At 41.8% G+C, this 19,075-nt stretch overlaps 1 protein-coding gene across 3 annotated transcripts; it reads right to left on the reverse strand.

The window, feature by feature from the left end:
- Positions 1–315: 315 nt before the first annotated feature.
- Positions 316–5,995, reverse strand: LOC139367518 (potassium voltage-gated channel subfamily A member 2-like). 3 transcript variants are annotated; one of them, XM_071105759.1, is made up of 3 exons: positions 5,693–5,995; positions 4,497–5,273; positions 316–2,187 (listed from the first exon to the last, which is right to left on the reverse strand). In XM_071105759.1, the coding sequence occupies exons 2-3, from the start codon at positions 5,184–5,186 to the stop codon at positions 1,282–1,284; spliced, it is 1,596 nt and encodes a 531-aa protein (XP_070961860.1). In that variant the 5' UTR covers positions 5,187–5,273; positions 5,693–5,995; the 3' UTR covers positions 316–1,281. The 3 variants fall into 3 exon arrangements, with proteins under 3 accessions (XP_070961860.1, XP_070961861.1, XP_070961862.1); XM_071105760.1 differs by having other exon boundaries at positions 321–2,187; positions 5,938–5,973; XM_071105761.1 differs by having other exon boundaries at positions 361–2,187; positions 5,743–5,957.
- Positions 5,996–19,075: the final 13,080 nt, after the last annotated feature.

Here is a 19,075-nt window from a genome sequence, read left to right on the forward strand (position 1 = left end):
AGCAATTCAGCTCGACTCCGAAGGTAGATTGTGGGGGCTCATCCTGGATCTGAGATTTTACAGAAATGTCTTTAAAAAATTATAATAATTGCATGTGTAATTGTCCTCTACCATCTGTTCAACAGTCTCTTTTCCCAAAGCTTCAACCGAAGGGCTGTCCACAGAATAAAATGAATTATCCAGAAAATAAACATTTCATTAATGTCTCTAGCTCTAGCTAGAGTTTCACCTGTTCTCTGAAGAAGGGAACGCGGCGAGAATTCCATTAAATGTAGCATTTCTGATTATCAACAGCAATGGACGGCACACGGCATCTTAAGAAAATTTACAAAATATAATCTTTATTAAAAACAACACATACACAAATATAGGCCTTTCGCACCAAGTTACCCTGAGAATAAACGACCTCCACGCTCCTTCCCTCTAAATTGGTAACAATACGTTCGGTGATCTGATCAGAGATCAGATGATACAGTAATAGGAACCAGAATGTTGCTACATGTATGTAGCTCCAGCCATCAGGAAATATTGGCTCTGAAGTATAAACTTGAGAAGAAGTCACACATCATCATAAGCATGCTGTAGCTGTAGTCCGATTGAGAATGTTAAAGTGGCATGTAAAACCTGTTATCTATAAGCATTAGCACATGCGTCATTGGGATGGCGAAGCTGTGACTGAGTAACATTGTGCTCTATGTCTATCTCATAGTTGCTCCTTGTCTGTGTTGACCAACATTTGCTTATTCACTCTGAAAGCGCTCTTTCATAGTACATCTGAATAAATAAATAAAAATACATTTTACAAACTGTATAATCTAGATCAGATTAAAGAGGAGAAGACGCCATGGTTTTATATTGACGGCACTAAAACGACAAGGAAGATTCAACTCTTTAAAAGAACACACAAGCTCATACTACAATGAATCGTTTACAACTCATAGTTTAAATAATAAATAGCATGACCATGGAAAGCGATAAGCATGTCACTCAATCTCCTTTATTTTTTTCTGGCAAGCAATTTACGGTAGTGTAGTTCTATGTTCCTACACCAGTCAATCGTTTAATGCCTCCCCTGGTGAGTGTAGTGTTAAACAGGCATATATGTTTTTCTACTACACGTATTGCTGCTTTCACACTTTAGGCCAGTGACAGTTTGCCATTCAGCTGTCTTAAACATCTGTAATCCCTGTTTTTCAATCTCTATTTTTTTCACTCTTTTGTTTCTCTCTCTTTTTGTGACAGGATCACAACTGAGGGTCATCCTGTTATCACATCCTGTTGTCACACCTGAGTTACCAGGGGTTCCCTGAGGTACATCTTTGCCCCACTCGACTCCCTGCTCTGCCCAGTGCACAGCCCCCCCAACAGAGTCCTATTCAGAGGGTTGCAGATGCCCTCTATGGCATTGTAATCTCCTTCTCCGTCCCCTTCTTCCTCCCCTTCCTCGCCCTTCTCATGCTCCTCGTCCCCCCACAGCGAGGTCCTGACGTGTGTGTACTGGGTTTGGTCCTCGCACTCCGTCTCGCGGTGATAGAAGTAGCTGAAGTTGGACACGATGACGGGCACGGGCAGCGAGATGGTAAGCACGCCGGCGATGGCGCACATGGAGCCAACCAGCTTGCCCCACACCGTCTCTGGGTACATGTCACCGTAGCCCACGGTGGTCATGGTAACCACAGCCCACCAGAAGGCGCCGGGGATGCTGACAAACGCGGTGTCCTTGTGGTCGGCCTCTGCGAAGAAGACGGCGCTGGCGAAGATGATGACGCCAATGAAGAGGAAAAAGATGAGTAGGCCTAGCTCACGCATGCTGGCCCTCAGCGTCTGGCCCAGGATCTGCAGGCCCTTGGAGTGGCGGGACAGCTTGAAGATCCTGAACACTCTGACTAACCGGATTACACGGATGATGGCCAGTGACATTCCCGGTGCGTTCTCCGTGTCCTTGGAGAGCTCGGTGATCAGTGTCACGAAGAAGGGCAGGATGGCGGTAAAGTCGATGACGTTCATCACGTCCTTGAAAAAGTGCATCTTGCTGGGCGAGCAGATGAAACGCATGAACAGCTCAAAAGAGAACCAGCAGATACATATAGTCTCCACCAGGAAGAAGGGATCCTGGAAGACACTGGCAGGGGGAAGCATGTGCATGGAGATGTTCTTGTGGTGGGCGTGGTACTTGTAGAAGTACTCCTGGACAAGGGAGAGGAGAAGACAGGGAGGCAGGGAGGAAGAGGGGAAAATGAGTAAGAAAAAAATGCAAATTTAACTTCTAATCTGTCAGAGGATGAAGATGAGACGTTATGGGCCTACTGTGATTTGTAGAGCATTTTTCTGTGTTATGTATTGCAACATTTTCGGTATATTTGGGTTTGGTATCTTGGAGCGAAAACTGAGCAGATAATGTGACTTGAAATAAACTTTCCTTTCGATTTACAGATTTCACTTCCTAAAAACAGAATTATACTTACCCCTCTGCTTATTATTGGTTGATGCCTTACTAATCATCTAGTACTTATTGCCAATGAAAAATACTGTTTTGTTGGTCCAGGCTGATCACACAGTGTTCTCGTCAGTTAGTTATAAACAATTTATATTTTTATGATGATGAAGTAACAAAATGTACTACAAGCAAATACAAAATGTTGTGCCATTTCTTGGGGGTTCATTTGTTCCCTTACGGAAAAAGCACCTCAAATTTGCAGATCCACATTTTCACATGTGAAATAGCTGTTTTCACACTTTGAGCTCAAATTATTTCTGGCTTTGAGTTTCAATCTGTCCGGTGACAGTCTATCAGACTGTCCAACTGTCTGTCTATTTTCCCCTGTCAGAGTGCCAGACTGTCCACCGATTATTTATTTCAGCCTCTCATATTTAATGTCGAGTGATCAAAACGCCTCGAGGGGAAAAAGTCACCACAACAACCAGGAGTGCAATGTGTGAAATATTACTGTGTGTCTGGAGATACAATACAAGTCAAACGTATAATCTAGTGGGACCTATTCACGATTTCTCTCTGGTAGGAGGTCGCAGTCGACGTGTTTATTAATAAAGGCAGATATCTACGTGTTGATGTACTCTTAGGAGTGTCCCGGCACTATATATAGCCCCCTGAGATCGCCAAGGAGAAACATGAGTGTTCACGCTACTCCCCATCCATCTCCACCGTCCGCTATATCCCGTCTTCCTCCCAGCATAGCCAACACGCTTCAAGTCAGCCAGCCGCTCCTCACTGGGGTTACTGCGTTTCTTGGCTGTCGGCCCTCGCGCAAAAAGGCAGCCGCCATCAGCCTAGCACAGCTCTCCTGAAGGAATGTGTTAACATGACACAACATATGTCGCTTTATCTCCCAAGGTCTTCCCATCTCATCTTCGTAACTGAAGTATATTGTAGAGGTCTTGGGCCACCAGCTGACTAAAATAATCACACGTCAGCCTTACTCTTATCTCTCCTTGATTTGTCTCCCTGTCAATATTTCTCCACATAATTCACTGTAGTCAGCTATGCACACCGGTAGTGTGTTTACCTAAACACCTGCTGGTTAGTGGTATCCGGTTGCCGTTTGACACATGTGACAACACACATCCCATTCAAGGCACACAGACCATGTGAGGTAGGTTTTTGCTTGATGAGTTGACTGTACGACACAAAACACGTGTCACCCTACTCATTCAATCCAATATCTGAAGTAAATATCCAATATCCGATTTGAACGGTTCCAATTATTATTATGATTTAAAAAATGACACATGGCTCTCATTTATCTTTCCCTCCATCCATCTTGTTCTCGTGACGCGTTTCAAAATTCTATTAAATATTCAAAAGCAGATAAGTGGGAGCTAGACCAAAATGTAGTATTTCATTTGATTGTTTCAATGACATTGTTTTTATGACATAATTGTTTTATTGACGTCATTACCTCGCTTCTTATATGCTTGTTATGCATCTTTCACAAAATATAATATTTACCCTCTCCCTTTCCAATACATGTCCAGTATGTCACAATGTTCTGTAACACTTTCCTTCTACTGAATGTTCACTCCAAAAGCCTTTGCCCACTCAATCTCCTTCTATAGCATCAGTGCTTGATTTGGGCAGGAGCTCACCAGAGCTGAGTACCGGCACCTCACATTTTCTACTGCTTGAGCTCCAGTTCGTTCCTCTTATAGAATATTAGCGTATTGCTCCTGCACCTAACTATAAACAATACCGGCACCCAAAATGAGTACCAGCACTTATTTCAGTCCAAGTTGAACACTGAATTTGAAGAATCAAACAAGAATAAGTGAGTCCTCCAGTTGGCCACTAACATATTCTATCTGACTTCCAGTTATACAGAGATCTCAGATTAGTGCCGATGAAGATGAGGAAACAAGTGGAGGATGCCAGTTTGGACTATTGAAAAATTCCCCCACACACACAAAACATCAACTTGTTCCATTGTCCTTGCCTCCTATTTATCCCACCTCACTCCTCCCTTGCCCTCTTGCTGCCTTACCTCACGAAGCTCCTTCTCGCTCCTGAAGTCAGGCAGCGTCTCTAGGCAGAAGATGAGGATGGACACCACGATCACCATGACGCTGACGATGGCGATGATGCGCGCGCCCGATGACGACTCCGGGTGCTCGAAAAGCATCCACAGACTCCGCTGGACCTCGTTGACGGGCAGCGATGGGGCTTCCTCCTTGGGGAAACCCTCATCCTCCTTGAAGCGTGCCATGATCTCCTCGCCCAGCTCATAGAAATACAGCTCGTCAATGAAAATGTCCAGGGGCACGTTGGCGGGCCGCCGGAGCCGTCCGCCCGACTGGTAGAAGTAGAGGATGGCGTCAAAACAGGCCCGGTTGCGGTCCAAGAAGAGCTCCTTGCGCAATGGGTCGAAGTAGCGAAGCCGCCGCCTGGGGTCGCCCAGCATAGAGTCTGGGAACTGGGCCAAGGTGCGGAGCTGGGTCTCGTAGCGCATCCCTGAGACGTTGATCGCAAGACGTTCGCTCGGTGCCCAGCCGCTCCTCCACAGTGATCCGGACCGCCGGCTCACCCGCTTCCTCTCCTTCTCACCGCCCACTTGGTTCTCTTTCTCGCCCTTCTCCTCACTGTTGAGTTGGTTCTTCAGCCGTTTGTCTTTCTCTCCTTCTTCTATGTCTCTCCTTCCTCCTTCTCCACCTCCTTCTGGGTCGTTGTTTTCCATCCCTGCCTTTATTGGCCTAGTCCACAATCTGGGCCCTTTCTCCTTTGTGTGTAGTAAGGACAGTTTGGACTTAAAGAGGATGTGGGTCTGAAACCAGAGTGGAATTGGATCAGTGTGGGAATAGAGGCATTATCACTACACATATGATACAGTCATTATTAGTTGCAGGATGTAAGCTGTAAATATGCAAAAGGAAGCAGTCATGTCGAACGTCTTTGTTACTGTTGAGTTCTCTGTGAGACATGTAAATGTACAAAGGCCTGTACTGTACAAAATTATCTTCAAACTATGTGTAATTATGTCTAAGGTACGCTATGTCCACATAATCCAAATATGTTTGTACGGGATACTCTTCATTTATTTCACACATTTCATTGGTAAGGGTTATGCAACACCTTTCATCCATAAAATAATTGTTTGAGACAGAACAGTAACGACAATGCACTATAAACGTGAGGTATAATGACTAACGAGCAATTGATAGCCAGATGTAGCGAGTCACTCACTGAGTGACTGGCAGCCACTAACGGAGACTAATTGCGGGATGGAAAGTCACATTGTTTTTCTCCCATGAATCTTTCGGTCTGTCACCATGTCCGCCTGTCCGTCCAACACGTGGTCTTCTACGGTTGTCTCCAACCCTGAGACACTCCTTGATGGACACTCCTCCAGTACTCGTCCACTCTTGTCTCTCACCTCCCTGACCTGTTCACGAATGATCGTTTCTACCTGTTTGCTGTTCAATACTCACAATTCTGTCCTTCCCTCTTCTCTCTCTTATGTTGTCTGTCTTAAATTTTTTTGGGAATGCTGTCCTGTTGAAATTCAATCTGCGCCTGGCCCCTCCCGTCCTTTCGCTCCCTTTTGCTCCAGGGCCGGGAACAACCTTCACCCTCCCTCTCAAATGTCACCGCCTCTGCACTGGTACTTGGTGTGTTACAGTAAGCTCCCTAACTGAAATGGGGCCCGCTCCATGAGACGGACAACTGAGATGGCTGACTGTCATTTGTTGGACCGACTGCCCTTTGAATGCCATGATTGACTTCAGTGATGGACTGTATAGAGTTCTAATGTATAATGATAAACATCATGTCAGTCCACAAATCTAAATGATCTGTGATGTGCTGCTTAGGTAGATGTGATGTTCATCAGGTTCTCAACTTATGATGATCTGAAAATTCCAAATCTAGCAGGTTAGAAAATGTATTGGCAATGGAATACAGAAATATCTTATTTACATAAGTATTCACACCCCTGAGTCAATACTATCTAGAAGAACCTTTGGCAGCAATGACATTTGTGAGTCTTTCTGGTTAAGTCTCTAAGAGATATCCATTCCTGGATTGTGCAACATTCGCCCATTATTCTTTTCAAAATTCTTCAAGCTCTGTCAAATTGGTGGTTGATCATTGATAAACAACCATTTTCAGGTCTTGCCGTAGACTTTCAAGTAGATTTAAGTCAAAACCTTAACCCGGCCTCTCAGGAACATTCACTGTCTTCTCAGTAAGAAACTACAGTGTAGATTTGGCCTTGTGTTTTAGGTTCATGTTCTGCTGAAAGGAGAATTTATCTCCCAGTGTCTGGAGGAAAGTAGACTGAATTTGCGATTTCCAACTTGTTGTGTAATGTTTTTGCCCAATGGCTGATGAGCACCGATACATTTTATCTTTGATTTCTTTTCATTATTTATTTTCATATAACAAATGTTAAAAAGGATTTGCCAGTAGATTGTCGACTTGATTCATGACGATGACTGCTAGCTTAGATTTTGAAAGTATGATGTTGACATGATCAGTCCAATAAAAGCTACTGTAGATTTAACGTGATTTGACGTCATTTTATCTGTGGCCAATAACCTTGAGCCTTCTTGGATGGGCAATTCTAATGTAACTCTATGGCAGTACCCAAGGGGCTTGAATTTTCGAGCTCTCCCCTTAGATTTGGCGGTGACGTAGTGTCCTCACGAGTGACAGAACACTGAGCCAATCACAGTGCAACTAGAGAACATTACCAACCCCTACGCTCCATATTTTCCACTGGTTGCCCCACCACCACAGAAAGCACTGAGCTAGGCTGAAACACCTGCATTTTGGAGCTGCCTTACTCAAGAATACACTATTTTTGTATGGGGCTTTATGACCTCAATTATATACAGTGGGGCAAAAAAGTATTTAGTCAGCCACCAATTGTGCAAGTTCTCCCACTTAAAAAGATGAGAGAGGTAATTTTCATCATAGGTACACTTCAACTATGACAGACAAAATGAGAAAGAAATATCCAGAAAATCACATTGTAGGATTTTTTATGAATTTATTTGCAAATTATGGTGGGAAATAAGTATTTGGTCAATAACAAAAGTTTATCTAAATACTTTGTTATATACGCTTTGTTGGCAATGACAGAGGTCAAACGTTTTCTGTAAGTCTTCACAAGGTTTTCACACACTGTTGCTGGTATTTTGGCCAATTCCTCCATGCAGATCTCCTCTATCTCCTCCTCGTTTTCAAGTCTTGCCATAGATTTTGAAGCTGAACTGTAACTAGGCCACTCAGGAACATTCAATGTCATCTTGGTAACTCAGGAACATTCAATATCATCTTGGTAAGCAATTCCATTGTATATTAGGCCTTCTTCGAAGAAGGCACAGTGATGCCGAAACGTGATTTACCCAATAAATCACTGGGAGTTTATACATAGAGTGTGCAATTCTCTTTATGATTTTAAATACATTCAAGTGATTGGGCATGATTTGGAAAGGCACACACCTGTCTAAGGTCCCACAGTTGACAGTGCATGTCAGAGCAAAAACCAAGCCATGAGGTTGAAGGAATTGTCCATAGAGATCTGAGACAAGATTGTGTCGAGGCACAGATCTGGGGAAGGGTACTTAAACATGTCTGCAGTTTTGAATGTCCCCAAGAACACGGTGGTCTCCATCATTCTTAAATGGAAGAAGCTTGGAACCACCAAGACTCTTCCAAGAGCTGGCCGCCCGGCGAAACCGAGCAATAGGGGGAGAAGGGCCTTGGTCAGGGAGGTGACCAAGAACCCGATGGTCACTCTGACATAGCTCCAGAGTTCCTCTGTGGAGATGGGAGAACCTTCCAGAAGGACAACCATCTATGCAGCACTCCACTAATCAGGCCTTTATGGTAGAGTTGCCAGAAGGAAGCCACTCCTCAGTAAAAGGCACATGACAGCCCGCTTGGAGTTTGCCAAAAGACACCGAAAGGACTCAGACCATGAGAAATAAGATTCTCTGGTCTGATGAAACCAAGATTGAACTATTTGGCCTGAATGCCAAGTGTCACATCTGGAGGAAACCTGGCATCATCCCTACGGTGAAGCATGGTGGTGGCAGCATCATGCTGTGGGGATGTTTTTCAGGAGCAGGGACTGGGAGACTAATCAGGATCAAGGGAAAGATGAACAAAGCAAAGTACAGAGAGATCCTTGATGAAAACCTGCTCCAGAGCGCTCAGGACCTCAGACTGGGCTGAAGGTTCACCTTCCAACAGGACAAGAACCCTAAGCACACAGCCAAGACAACGCAGAGCTCGGACTTGAATCTGATCTAACATCTCTGGAGAGATCTGAAAATAGCAACGACGCTCCCCATCCAGTCTGACAAAGCTTGAGAGGATCTGTAGAGAATAATAGGAGAAACTCCCCAAATACAAGTGTGCCAAGCTTGTAGCGTCATACCCAAGAAGACTCGAGGCTGTAATCGCTGCCAAAGGTGCTTCAACAAAGTACTGAGTAAAGTGTCTGAATACTTATGTAAATGTAATATTTCCGTTTTTTATTTTTAATGAAGTTGCAAAAATTTCTAAAACCCTGTTTTTGCTTTGTCATGTTGGGGTATTGTGTGTAGATTGAATCCATTTTAGAATAAGGCTGTAAAGTAAATTATTTTGGGGAAAAGTGAAGGGGTATGAATACTTCTCAAATGCACTGTAATAGTAAAAGTCAAACATTGCCTCAACTGAACTGAAACCCAACGGATAAACACGGAACTACATGTGGTCATCTTGTTTTGAGAGAAATTCCCAGGGAGGGGTGTCCCAGGCTTGTGCCAGGGGTGTGTCCTGAAGGTCAACTGGTGTCACGATGAAAGGGTTTCATTTCTTGCAGTGCTTTGGTACTGTACTAAATGTTTTCCATCTCCATTACTAGTCAGACTTCACGGCCAAAACTAAATCTCACCACCTGAGGGGGGTGGTGTATTGGCACATTGCATTAAAGCTGAAAAAGGCCCCTGCTGACATTTGCTCAGGCGGCCTGCACACACAAACACACACCGACTGCTTTTTAGTCCTTAACGTTGTCTAGTAATATTGAACAAGCACTCAATTTATCCCACTTAATGTGTGCGATTTATTGTATTGGCACACTAAAATGATGAATCATGAGAGCCATCAAGAGCATCCTGACCAGTTGCATCAACACCTGGCATGGCAACTGCTCGGTAAGACGCTACTGAGGGTAGTGCGAACGGCCCAGTACATCACTGGGGCCAAGCTTCCTCCCATCCAGGATCTATATAATAGCTGGTGTCAGAGGAATGCCCATAAAATTGTCACAGACTCCAGTCACCCAAGTTATAGACTGTTTTCTCTTCTACCGCACGGCAAGCGGTACCGGAGGGCCAAGTCTAGGACCAAAAGGCTCCTCAACAGCTTCTACCCCCTCCCTCTTGTACACTGCTGGTACTCGCTGTTTGTTTATTATCTATGCATAGTCACTTTGCCCCCACCTACATGTACAGATTACCTCAACTAGCCTGTACCCCCGCACACTGACTCGGTACTGGTGCCCCCTGTATATAGCCTCGTTATTGTTATTCTTATTGTGTTACTTTTTATTATTACTTTTTATTTTAGTCTACATGGTAAATATTTTCTTATTATTGAACTGCACTGTTGGTTAAGGGCTTGTAAGTAAGCATTTCACGGTAAAGTCCGCACTTGTTGTATTCGGCGCGTGTGGCAAAGTTTGATTTGATTGGACGATTCTCTCATGGAATGGACATCCTATGTGTTGTTTTTGTCCTTGATTGGTCATTCATCTTTCTGTGGATTGTCAATTGCGGTAACACACATAGGCATAATGTTACAAAACCATTTTATATGGCTTCAGTGTACTATATGTCTATTTGCAATGACACATTAGTCCATGTGATGTCAGCTGCAGCCATTTGATAGTGAGTATTCTGCCACACCAGAGTTATATATAGAGATACATGGCTCTGAGCCACACTATGATGAAATGTCATGTGACATTATACAGTAAACACTGGTGTATAGATTTTGGATTGTGATTTTAGAACGTGTCCATTTTGTGTTATTTGGCAAAGGCCTACCTACATATTCACTTGACACAATGTCACAAAAAAAACATTTATCTGCTGTATGAAGAATGTAATGGCCTGAAATATCTACTTTAAGCACCTTCTCTTATATCTTATGAGTGCCCAAAATTTCAATTGATATTACAGATTTAGTGTATTTTCATGAATAAGGTCAAAGCCATGCTATTTTTTTGCAAACTAAATTGTGCATCATCAAATATCTCCAGCCCCATGTCTTCAACATTAAAACGAAGTCAACATAAAACTCATTTATGTTTTGAAATGTTTCTGTTTCTCATGGAATGGGCAACACACAAGTTTAAATGAAACAGACACTGATCATACAGTGCCTTCAGAAAGTATTCATACCCCTTGACTTATTCCACATTTTGGATGTTTTACAGCCTGAATTAAAAATGGGTTGAATTAAAAGAAAATCTCACCCAATACCCCATAATGACGAAGTGAAAATGTGTTTTTAGAAATCTTTGCAAATGTATTGAAAATTAAACACAGAAATATGTCATTCGGAAAGTATTGACTTGACTTTTTCCACATTTTGTGGACCCTTTGCCATGGGACTCGAAATTTAGTTCAGGTGCATCCTGTTTCCATTGATCATCGTTGAAATGTTTCTACAACTGGATTGGAGTCCATCTGTGGTACATTCAATTGATTGGACATGATTTGGAAAGACACACACATCTATAGAAGGTCCCACAGGTGAAAGTGCATGTCAGAGCAAAAACCAAGCCATGCAGTCAAAGGAATTTTTCGTGGAGCTCCGAGAGAGGATTGGGTCAAGGCACAGATCTGGGGAAGGGTACCAAACATTTCTGCAGCATTGAAGGTCCCCAAGAACACAGTGGCCTCCATCATTCTTAAATTGAAGAAATCTGGAACCACCTAGACTCTTCCTAGAGCTGACCGCCTGGCCAAACTGAGAAATGTGGGGAGGTAAGCAAGCTTTGGTCAGGGAGGTGACCAAGAACCTGATGGTCACTCTGACAGAGCACCAGAGTTCCTCTGTGGAGATGGGAAAACTTTTCAGAAGGACAACCATGTCTGCAGCACTCCACCAATCAGACCTTTATGGCAAAGTGGCCAGACGGAAGCCACTAGTCAGGATCAAGGGAAAAATGAACGGAGCAAAGTACAGAGAGATCCTTGATTTTGTTTAACTGCTCCAGAGAGCTCAGGACCTCAGACTGGGGTGGAGGTTCACTTTCCAACAGGACAACGACTCTAAGTACACAGCCAAGACAACGCAGGAGTGACTTCGGGACAAGTCTCTGAATGTCCTTGAGTGGCCCAGCCAGAGGCCGGACTTGAACCCGATGGAACATCTCTTGAGAGACCTGAAATTAGCCGTGCAGCGACACTGCCCATCCAACCTGACAGAGCTTGAGAGGATTTGTAGAGAAGAATGGGAGAAACTCCTCAAATATTGGTATGCCAAGCTTGTAGCGTCATACCGAAGAAGACTCTAGACTGTAATCGCTGCCAAAGGTGATTCAACAAAATACTTAGTAAAGGATCTGAATACTTATGTAAATGTAATATTTCAGTTTTTTATTTTTAATAAATTTGCAAACATTTCTAAAAACCTGTTTTTCTTTGTCATTGTGGGGTATTGTGTGCAGGTTGATGAGGGGGGAAAAAACATGTGATCCATTTTAGAATAACAAATGTAACAAAATGTGTAAAAAGTCAAGGGGTCTGAATACTTTCAGAAAGCACTGTAAGCATTCACACCCCTGAGTCAATACTTCTTCAAGCTGGTTGTTGGTCAAATTGATTGTTGGTCATTACTAAACAACCATTTTCAGGTCTTGTCATAGATTTTCAAGTACAATAGATTTAAGTCAAAACTGTACCTCCGCCATTCCGGGACATTCCGTGTATTTTTGGTAAGCGACTCCGGTGTAGAAGGTGAATTAATCTCCCAGTGTCTGGTGAAAAGTAGACTGAACCAGGATTTTTCCTGTGCTGAGCTTCATTCCAGTTATTTTTTTATCCTGAAGAACTCCCCAGTCCTTAATGATTACAAGCATACCCATAACATGATGCAGCCACCACTATGCTTGAAAATATGGAAAGTGTCATTCAATACTGTGTTGTATTGGATTTGCCACAAACATAACACTTTGTATTCAGGACAAAACGTGAATTGCTTTGCCATATTCTTTGCAGTATTACTTTAGTGCCTTGTTTCAAACAGGATACATGTTTTGTAATATCTGTAATCTGTACAGGCTTCCTTCTTTTCACTCTGTCATTTAGTTTAGTATTGTGTAGTAACTAATATGTTGTTGCTCCATCCTCAGTGTTCTCCTATCACGCCCATTAAACTCTGTAACTGATTTAAAGTCACCATTGGCCTCGTGATGAAATCCCTGAGCAGTTTCCTTTCTCTTCAGCAACTGAGTTAGGAAGGACTGGGTGTATTGATACATCATCCAAAGTTTAATTAACAACTTCACCAATCTCAAAGGGATATTCAATGTCTGCTTTTTTTTTTTACCCATATACCAATAGCTGCCCTTTGCAAAGCATTGGAAAACCTTACTGGTCTTTGTGGTTGAATCAGTGTTTTGAAATTCATTGCTCGACTGAGGGACCTTACAGATAATTGTATGTGAAGGACACAAAGATGAGGTAGTTAAAAAATCATATTTAACACTATTATTGGTCACAGAGTTATCTGACTTGTTAAGCACATTTTTATTTAGACTTGCCATAACTAAAGAGTTGAATACTTATTGACTCAAGACATTTCAGATTTTCATTTTTAATTCATTTGTAAACATCTTGAAAAACAATTCCACTTTGACATGATGGGGTATTGTGTGTAGGCCAGTGACAAACAAATCTCAATTTAATTCATTTTAAATTCAGGCTGTAAAAGAACAAAATGTGGAAAAGTCAAGGGGTGTGAATATTTTCTGAAAGCGTTGTAGTTATGATGATCGATACAATATTAAAGTGTTGACGCAGACATAATGCAAACAACACTATTGATTTGAAATGTTTTTCATTTATTTGAAGTTCATTTCAATGATTTGACGCAATTGAGTGTCTTTGAAAAAGCAGTTCATGACTTTAATCATTTATTCGTTCAAGCTGCTAAGGAGATTTCTGTTCACATTAGATCGCATTGACATTCATACATTTTAAGTCTCAATAGTTGAAATGATGTGCAATTATGATACTTTATTGATATGTTTCTATTTTTTTCTTCAAAATATAAAAAGATAGATCATGAACATTCCATCGAAATAAATATACTTTATACAGTTTCTTGATGAATAATACTTTTGTGTTTCCAACATTTCAAAAATAAAATACAGCATTAGTCTCAACCATGTGTTCCAGTGACCACTTCTTTTCTCCTATTCGTTCTCCTACCATGGCAGCAAACAATAACACCTAAGTCTGTTTTTACAAAGTGTTGTGAAAAAAATGAGATACATTTTGTCTTTGGAATGCTGATGACTAGGTTTACATGTGTCTGTCGATATTTCAACTCAAGGCCATGCGTGAACTGAGGGTCCACAGGTAATAATATGTCTTTAATGAGTTTGTGGTGACCCTTAATAACAACTTTCAAGTATACGCATTCAACTATGTAAGTAGTATACATACTATTAATAAACACGTTTTTTAATTATTTTTTATTTGCAAGCATTTCAGTAACATGTATCATCATTTCTAATGGCTTGTTCATGAGTTATTATAAAGTGTTACTGTATTTGCCTATGAGTACTGTCTGTATATATCCATATGGGTATGATACAGTAGGTTCAATAGGTATATCTGTGTTTCTCTGTCTGTCATTATACTATGTGTTGAGATAATACAACTGCATTAGGGTAAGAGTTAGTTGTTTGTTTTCTTAGGGACAACTTACAACTCTAAACTAGCTTGGCAATGTATTTATCCTTACCCATAGTATACCCATACAAGTAGTTAAACCGCATAGTTGTCTCTGGTTTCTATCACACAAAAAAATTGTTGATAGTACATAAGTAGTACCAGTGGTATTTACGGTGAACCTTCAATTCAAAATGAGAACAAACGGAAATCAGAGAATGCATTGACTGTAGATAGATCACCCAGGTATACAAAAGGGGTCGGTGAGGGTAAATAAGGACTTCATAATACCATGAGTGGATATGTTAAAGTCACTTAACTCGTTGCAGGGTGTGGGTGATTCTCACATAATGTGTCATCTACAGTAGCTGTTGTTGAGGATTGGTTATGAAGTCCATATCTACGTATATCCCTTGGTTATTAAAAAAAAAAGGCATTTTGTAAATGGAACATAAAACAGACTTAGCACTCTTAACACTGTAACCCATTGTGTTCAACATTGTTAAATCAAATAGCAGTATTGTGCAATAGAAAACGAGAAAAAAAAAAGACATCTTGTTTTTAGCCTGAAGTGGGCAGTCACATGTATTTTTTTATATATAAGAATAATAATAAAGGAAGGTAATACTCATCAGTCAATAACAGAGAAAGTATTAACAATACTGTGCTATATTAAAACATAACCACCCCAAAAATACCTCAAATTCTTGGGAATTTGCGAGTGTGTTCAGTTCACGAATCGTGGTTACTGGAAGTTTACCCCTGGAATATTTATCAACACTACAGTTCGCGACCCCCAGAGCCTAAGTGGCTTAATGCCTTCTAAAAAAAATCCTGAAATCTTGGTTTGAAAGGAGAAAGTGAACAAAACACATTGAGGAAGAAGAAAAATATCATGGACCAATTTTCGCTGGAAAGTGGACAACTTTGTAGACCCTGTAAAAACCAACATAGATTGAACTAAATAAGTGAGTAGCCTCTGTAGTTCATTCATTTAAGTCTAGTCTAGTGGTCATAGTCCAATTAGATTGCATGATTAGGGATGGACAGAGATACTTTTTTTTTTTTTTTACAGCTGCCTGGGCTGATCCTGGACCTGCCAGGGCTTACACCCTTAAGAGAAAGCCACTGTTATTAAAGATAGTGTCTGGAAAACCAACATTCACCCAACCTGTTCAACAGTGGGGAACTCTAGTGAAATACACATTTCTACACTTACCCAACTTGCACAGTAGTGGCCACTGGTTCTTTCAATCTCACCCCTCCATTTTAAAGTACTTCAATGACATCAGTTTGGAAGCTCTGGGTCTTTGTATGAAGTGTGATATAACATGTTATAACGTGTATGAAGCGTGTTATAACGTTACGTATGCTACCGTGAGCTGCTGCCCGTCGACGACTATCAGCTGGATGGTTCTCGAATGGATGACGAACGAATGCAAGACCTGACCACCTAACAACAAGGACAAGCTACCTCTACACACCCATGCTGACACTGAGAGTGTGTGTAGTGTTCAGTTGTCTCTCCGAGGAAGACGTTGCTGCTCTACGACACGGCACAGTGTTCATAACATCAGGACTGGTTTCATGACACACAACAAAGGAGCTTGGGATATGGCGAGACCGCGTTCCCTCAGGAGATCGACAATCAAGTCACAATGCATGCGTTTCACGTCACTGTAAGGTGTTCACATTATTTTATCTATATACTAGAATTTATTATATACGGAAAATAGCAAACCACCTAAATCCACACAAACCACCGACACACCTGAGTCTCTTTTAAAACAGACACAACTTTGGAATGGCAGTTTGTTTCATGCAAACCTGAAATCTCTCGACTAGTAACAAATCTCTCTTGACGGACCTCTCTCTCTCTCATGAACAGATATTGCACTTTATTGGATAACTAACTAAGGCCCTGGATTCAATCCAGCACAGCAATTGACTTCAAAAGACACGGATAATGTTCGCTGCAAAAGCCGCAGATGTCGACTCAAACAGTTTAAATCGCCTTTAAAAATCAATCGCAGTGCACAGGTCATTCATCTGCATTCGTTTGAACCCCGGGCCAAAGTCTGTGATTCAATCCAATCGCACTTTGTCAGCTATGCACCTTTTAAAGGCAACGTTCCCACGTTCGCGGAGACCGCGTTCACGGCTCAATTGGAAATGACCTTTAAATCTCAAGCAGACTATAACACGGATCTACCGCTGATCAGATTAAATCCCGGCCTAACCCCCTTTTCACCATCTCTCCCCTGAGGACTGATGGAAGAAGACTGCCTTCCCCAGAACATAACCACCCAGCCACTTCCAATAACAACCTGTTACAAACTTCTCCAAACGGGCATAGAAGGTAACCATCCATGGTATCAATTTGCCCTGCTACAATCATATGACAAATTGTCTATTATTCTCAACAACAACTAAAAGCAAACATTTATAAGTTGTAATGTATACACCCTTCAAACATACAGTATGGAGCGCTATCGATTTAAAATGGCTGCTACAGTGGTGGTGAAAATGATTCAAGGAAGGGAAACGTTGAGTTTTTGAATCGATGAAAGGGCTAAGATCACTTCTCAAAAATGAAGAGTGAAATTAACCCTTAAATGCTAATTTTAGATAGAATTATAACTGGCTAGAATGAAAAACAAAAATGAAACAAGAAGCAACAAACACTTAAGTACGGCTTAATAAAAGCAGACAGTACTGCAGAGGTCAATAAAATTGAATGAATGAATGTGGGGCAGTAGTAGCAGAGAGATTTCATCTAACAAAACATTGTTCAGTGTGTATTTTGCAAACATACATGTTTCAATTTTCACATTTTTTACTTTTTCAAAACAAAATATAGCTCTTCTCTTTCATTATAATCTTTTTTTCATATATATTAATTGCATATAACATTTTTTTAATAATTCCTTTTATATATGTGTTTTTTTGTTGTATCTCTAGCACCCTTGTCTTCAACAAAGGGCTTGCAGAAAAGACAGTCATGCAGGGTAGTCATGCTGGTAAACAAAGTTACAAAAATGCATTTTCTTTTTTTTCCTTCTTCATTGTTTAGTACAGCGTCCACCTACTCCGGGCCCCACCCACTCCGGGCCCCACCCACTCCGGGCCGTCCCCACTCCGGGCCCCACCCACTCCGGGCCTTCCCCACTCCGGGCCGTCCCCACTCCGGGCACCACCCACTCCGGGCCTTCCCCACTCCGGGCCCCACCCACTTCGGGCCCCACCCACACCGGGCCGTCCCCACTCCGGGCCCCACCCACTCCGGGCCATCCCCATAGCTTTCTCTCACTCATGTGACTCTCTCCATTATTCTCTTTATTGTTGTAACACAGTCGCTCATGTCAAACCACCACACCAACCTTCCAAAAACGTCATTCTCATATGTTATTATTCCTCTACTTTTCTCTTTCTTTTTTTGCCAAACCAGTTCCGATATAGGTTTTCATGATATTCACAGACGTTTGCAACTGCTTTTCCCAATGGCATTTTTGACCCTGTTTTCAGTTGGTGCTCCTTCTCCGTCTGAAGCCATGGATAGCTGATTTGTTTATCAAAATATAGATTTGTTCTCTTTGTACACGTCCCCCCTTTTTACTTCCTTGGTCCATTTCTCCTCCGTTTTACTTTATTAATGGTCTCATTTGGAGGGCATCGCTATCTTGTTGGAGGCTTGACTTAACCCTGAAGCAGTCATTGGTCATTGCTTGGCAGCAAGGGAAACAAGAGAGAGATGAGGGAAGTATATGCGTCTGGGGAGGGGGGGGGGGGGCAGTATAAGCATAAGGGGACGTATTTTCCTCATTGGCAGTATATATGCATCTGATATAATAATAATAGTATTATGTGCATGTTTGTAAAAACCACAGCAGAGAACTTTTTCCCCCACCGAATACACTTTGATGTGACTTCAAGGTATCCTTATTATGGAGGCCTCCTCTGTGCTGTATTTAAGTTAGAACCTTGTTCCTCCTGTTGGCAGGTCTGTGCATGGGACTTGACCTTTAGTCAGTCTGTGCTCTACTCATGATTGATTTGAGCAGCAGGTAAGTTAGTCAATTTATAGTGACCGATACCAGTGTCTGTCATACTCATACGTTCATGAAGTCTTTTTTTTTTGTTCAAGAGGAATGTAATTGTAATAAATATAATTCAATTAAATATGTTTTAAAATATACTCAGGAATTACCTCTGTTATATACACACACACGAGTGGCAGTTCCAGTTTGCACGTTTGTACCAAAGCGAGGCGATAATGAAGGTGTCAAGGGCAGTTCAAAGCTTTGCACTAGATATATGGAATGTTCATCCCATAGCAGCCCGTACTGTTGTTACTTTATAGGCAAGTCATACAGCAAGTGCATGCATAGGACCTTTGGTACAGTATGCCACGTGGATTTCAAAGTCAGTACGTGAGAGACAGAGAGAGTCTTGTTCACCAATAATTATTTTGCAAGGGGGGGGGGGGGGGGGGATATAGTACTAATTGGTCCTCTGTTGATGCTACATCCATTTTGGTATGGTCATCTATGTACTTCTATCATATGTACGTAGTACACTATGTTGAGGGCCTGGCATCGTCTTTCCAGATTGGATGGAAATTAATGGGGGACGTAAAGGCTTAACTTCTACAAGTCATGAACTC

Source organism: Oncorhynchus clarkii, chromosome 16 (assembly GCF_045791955.1).
Source record: "Oncorhynchus clarkii lewisi isolate Uvic-CL-2024 chromosome 16, UVic_Ocla_1.0, whole genome shotgun sequence".
NCBI lineage: Eukaryota > Metazoa > Chordata > Actinopteri > Salmoniformes > Salmonidae > Oncorhynchus > Oncorhynchus clarkii.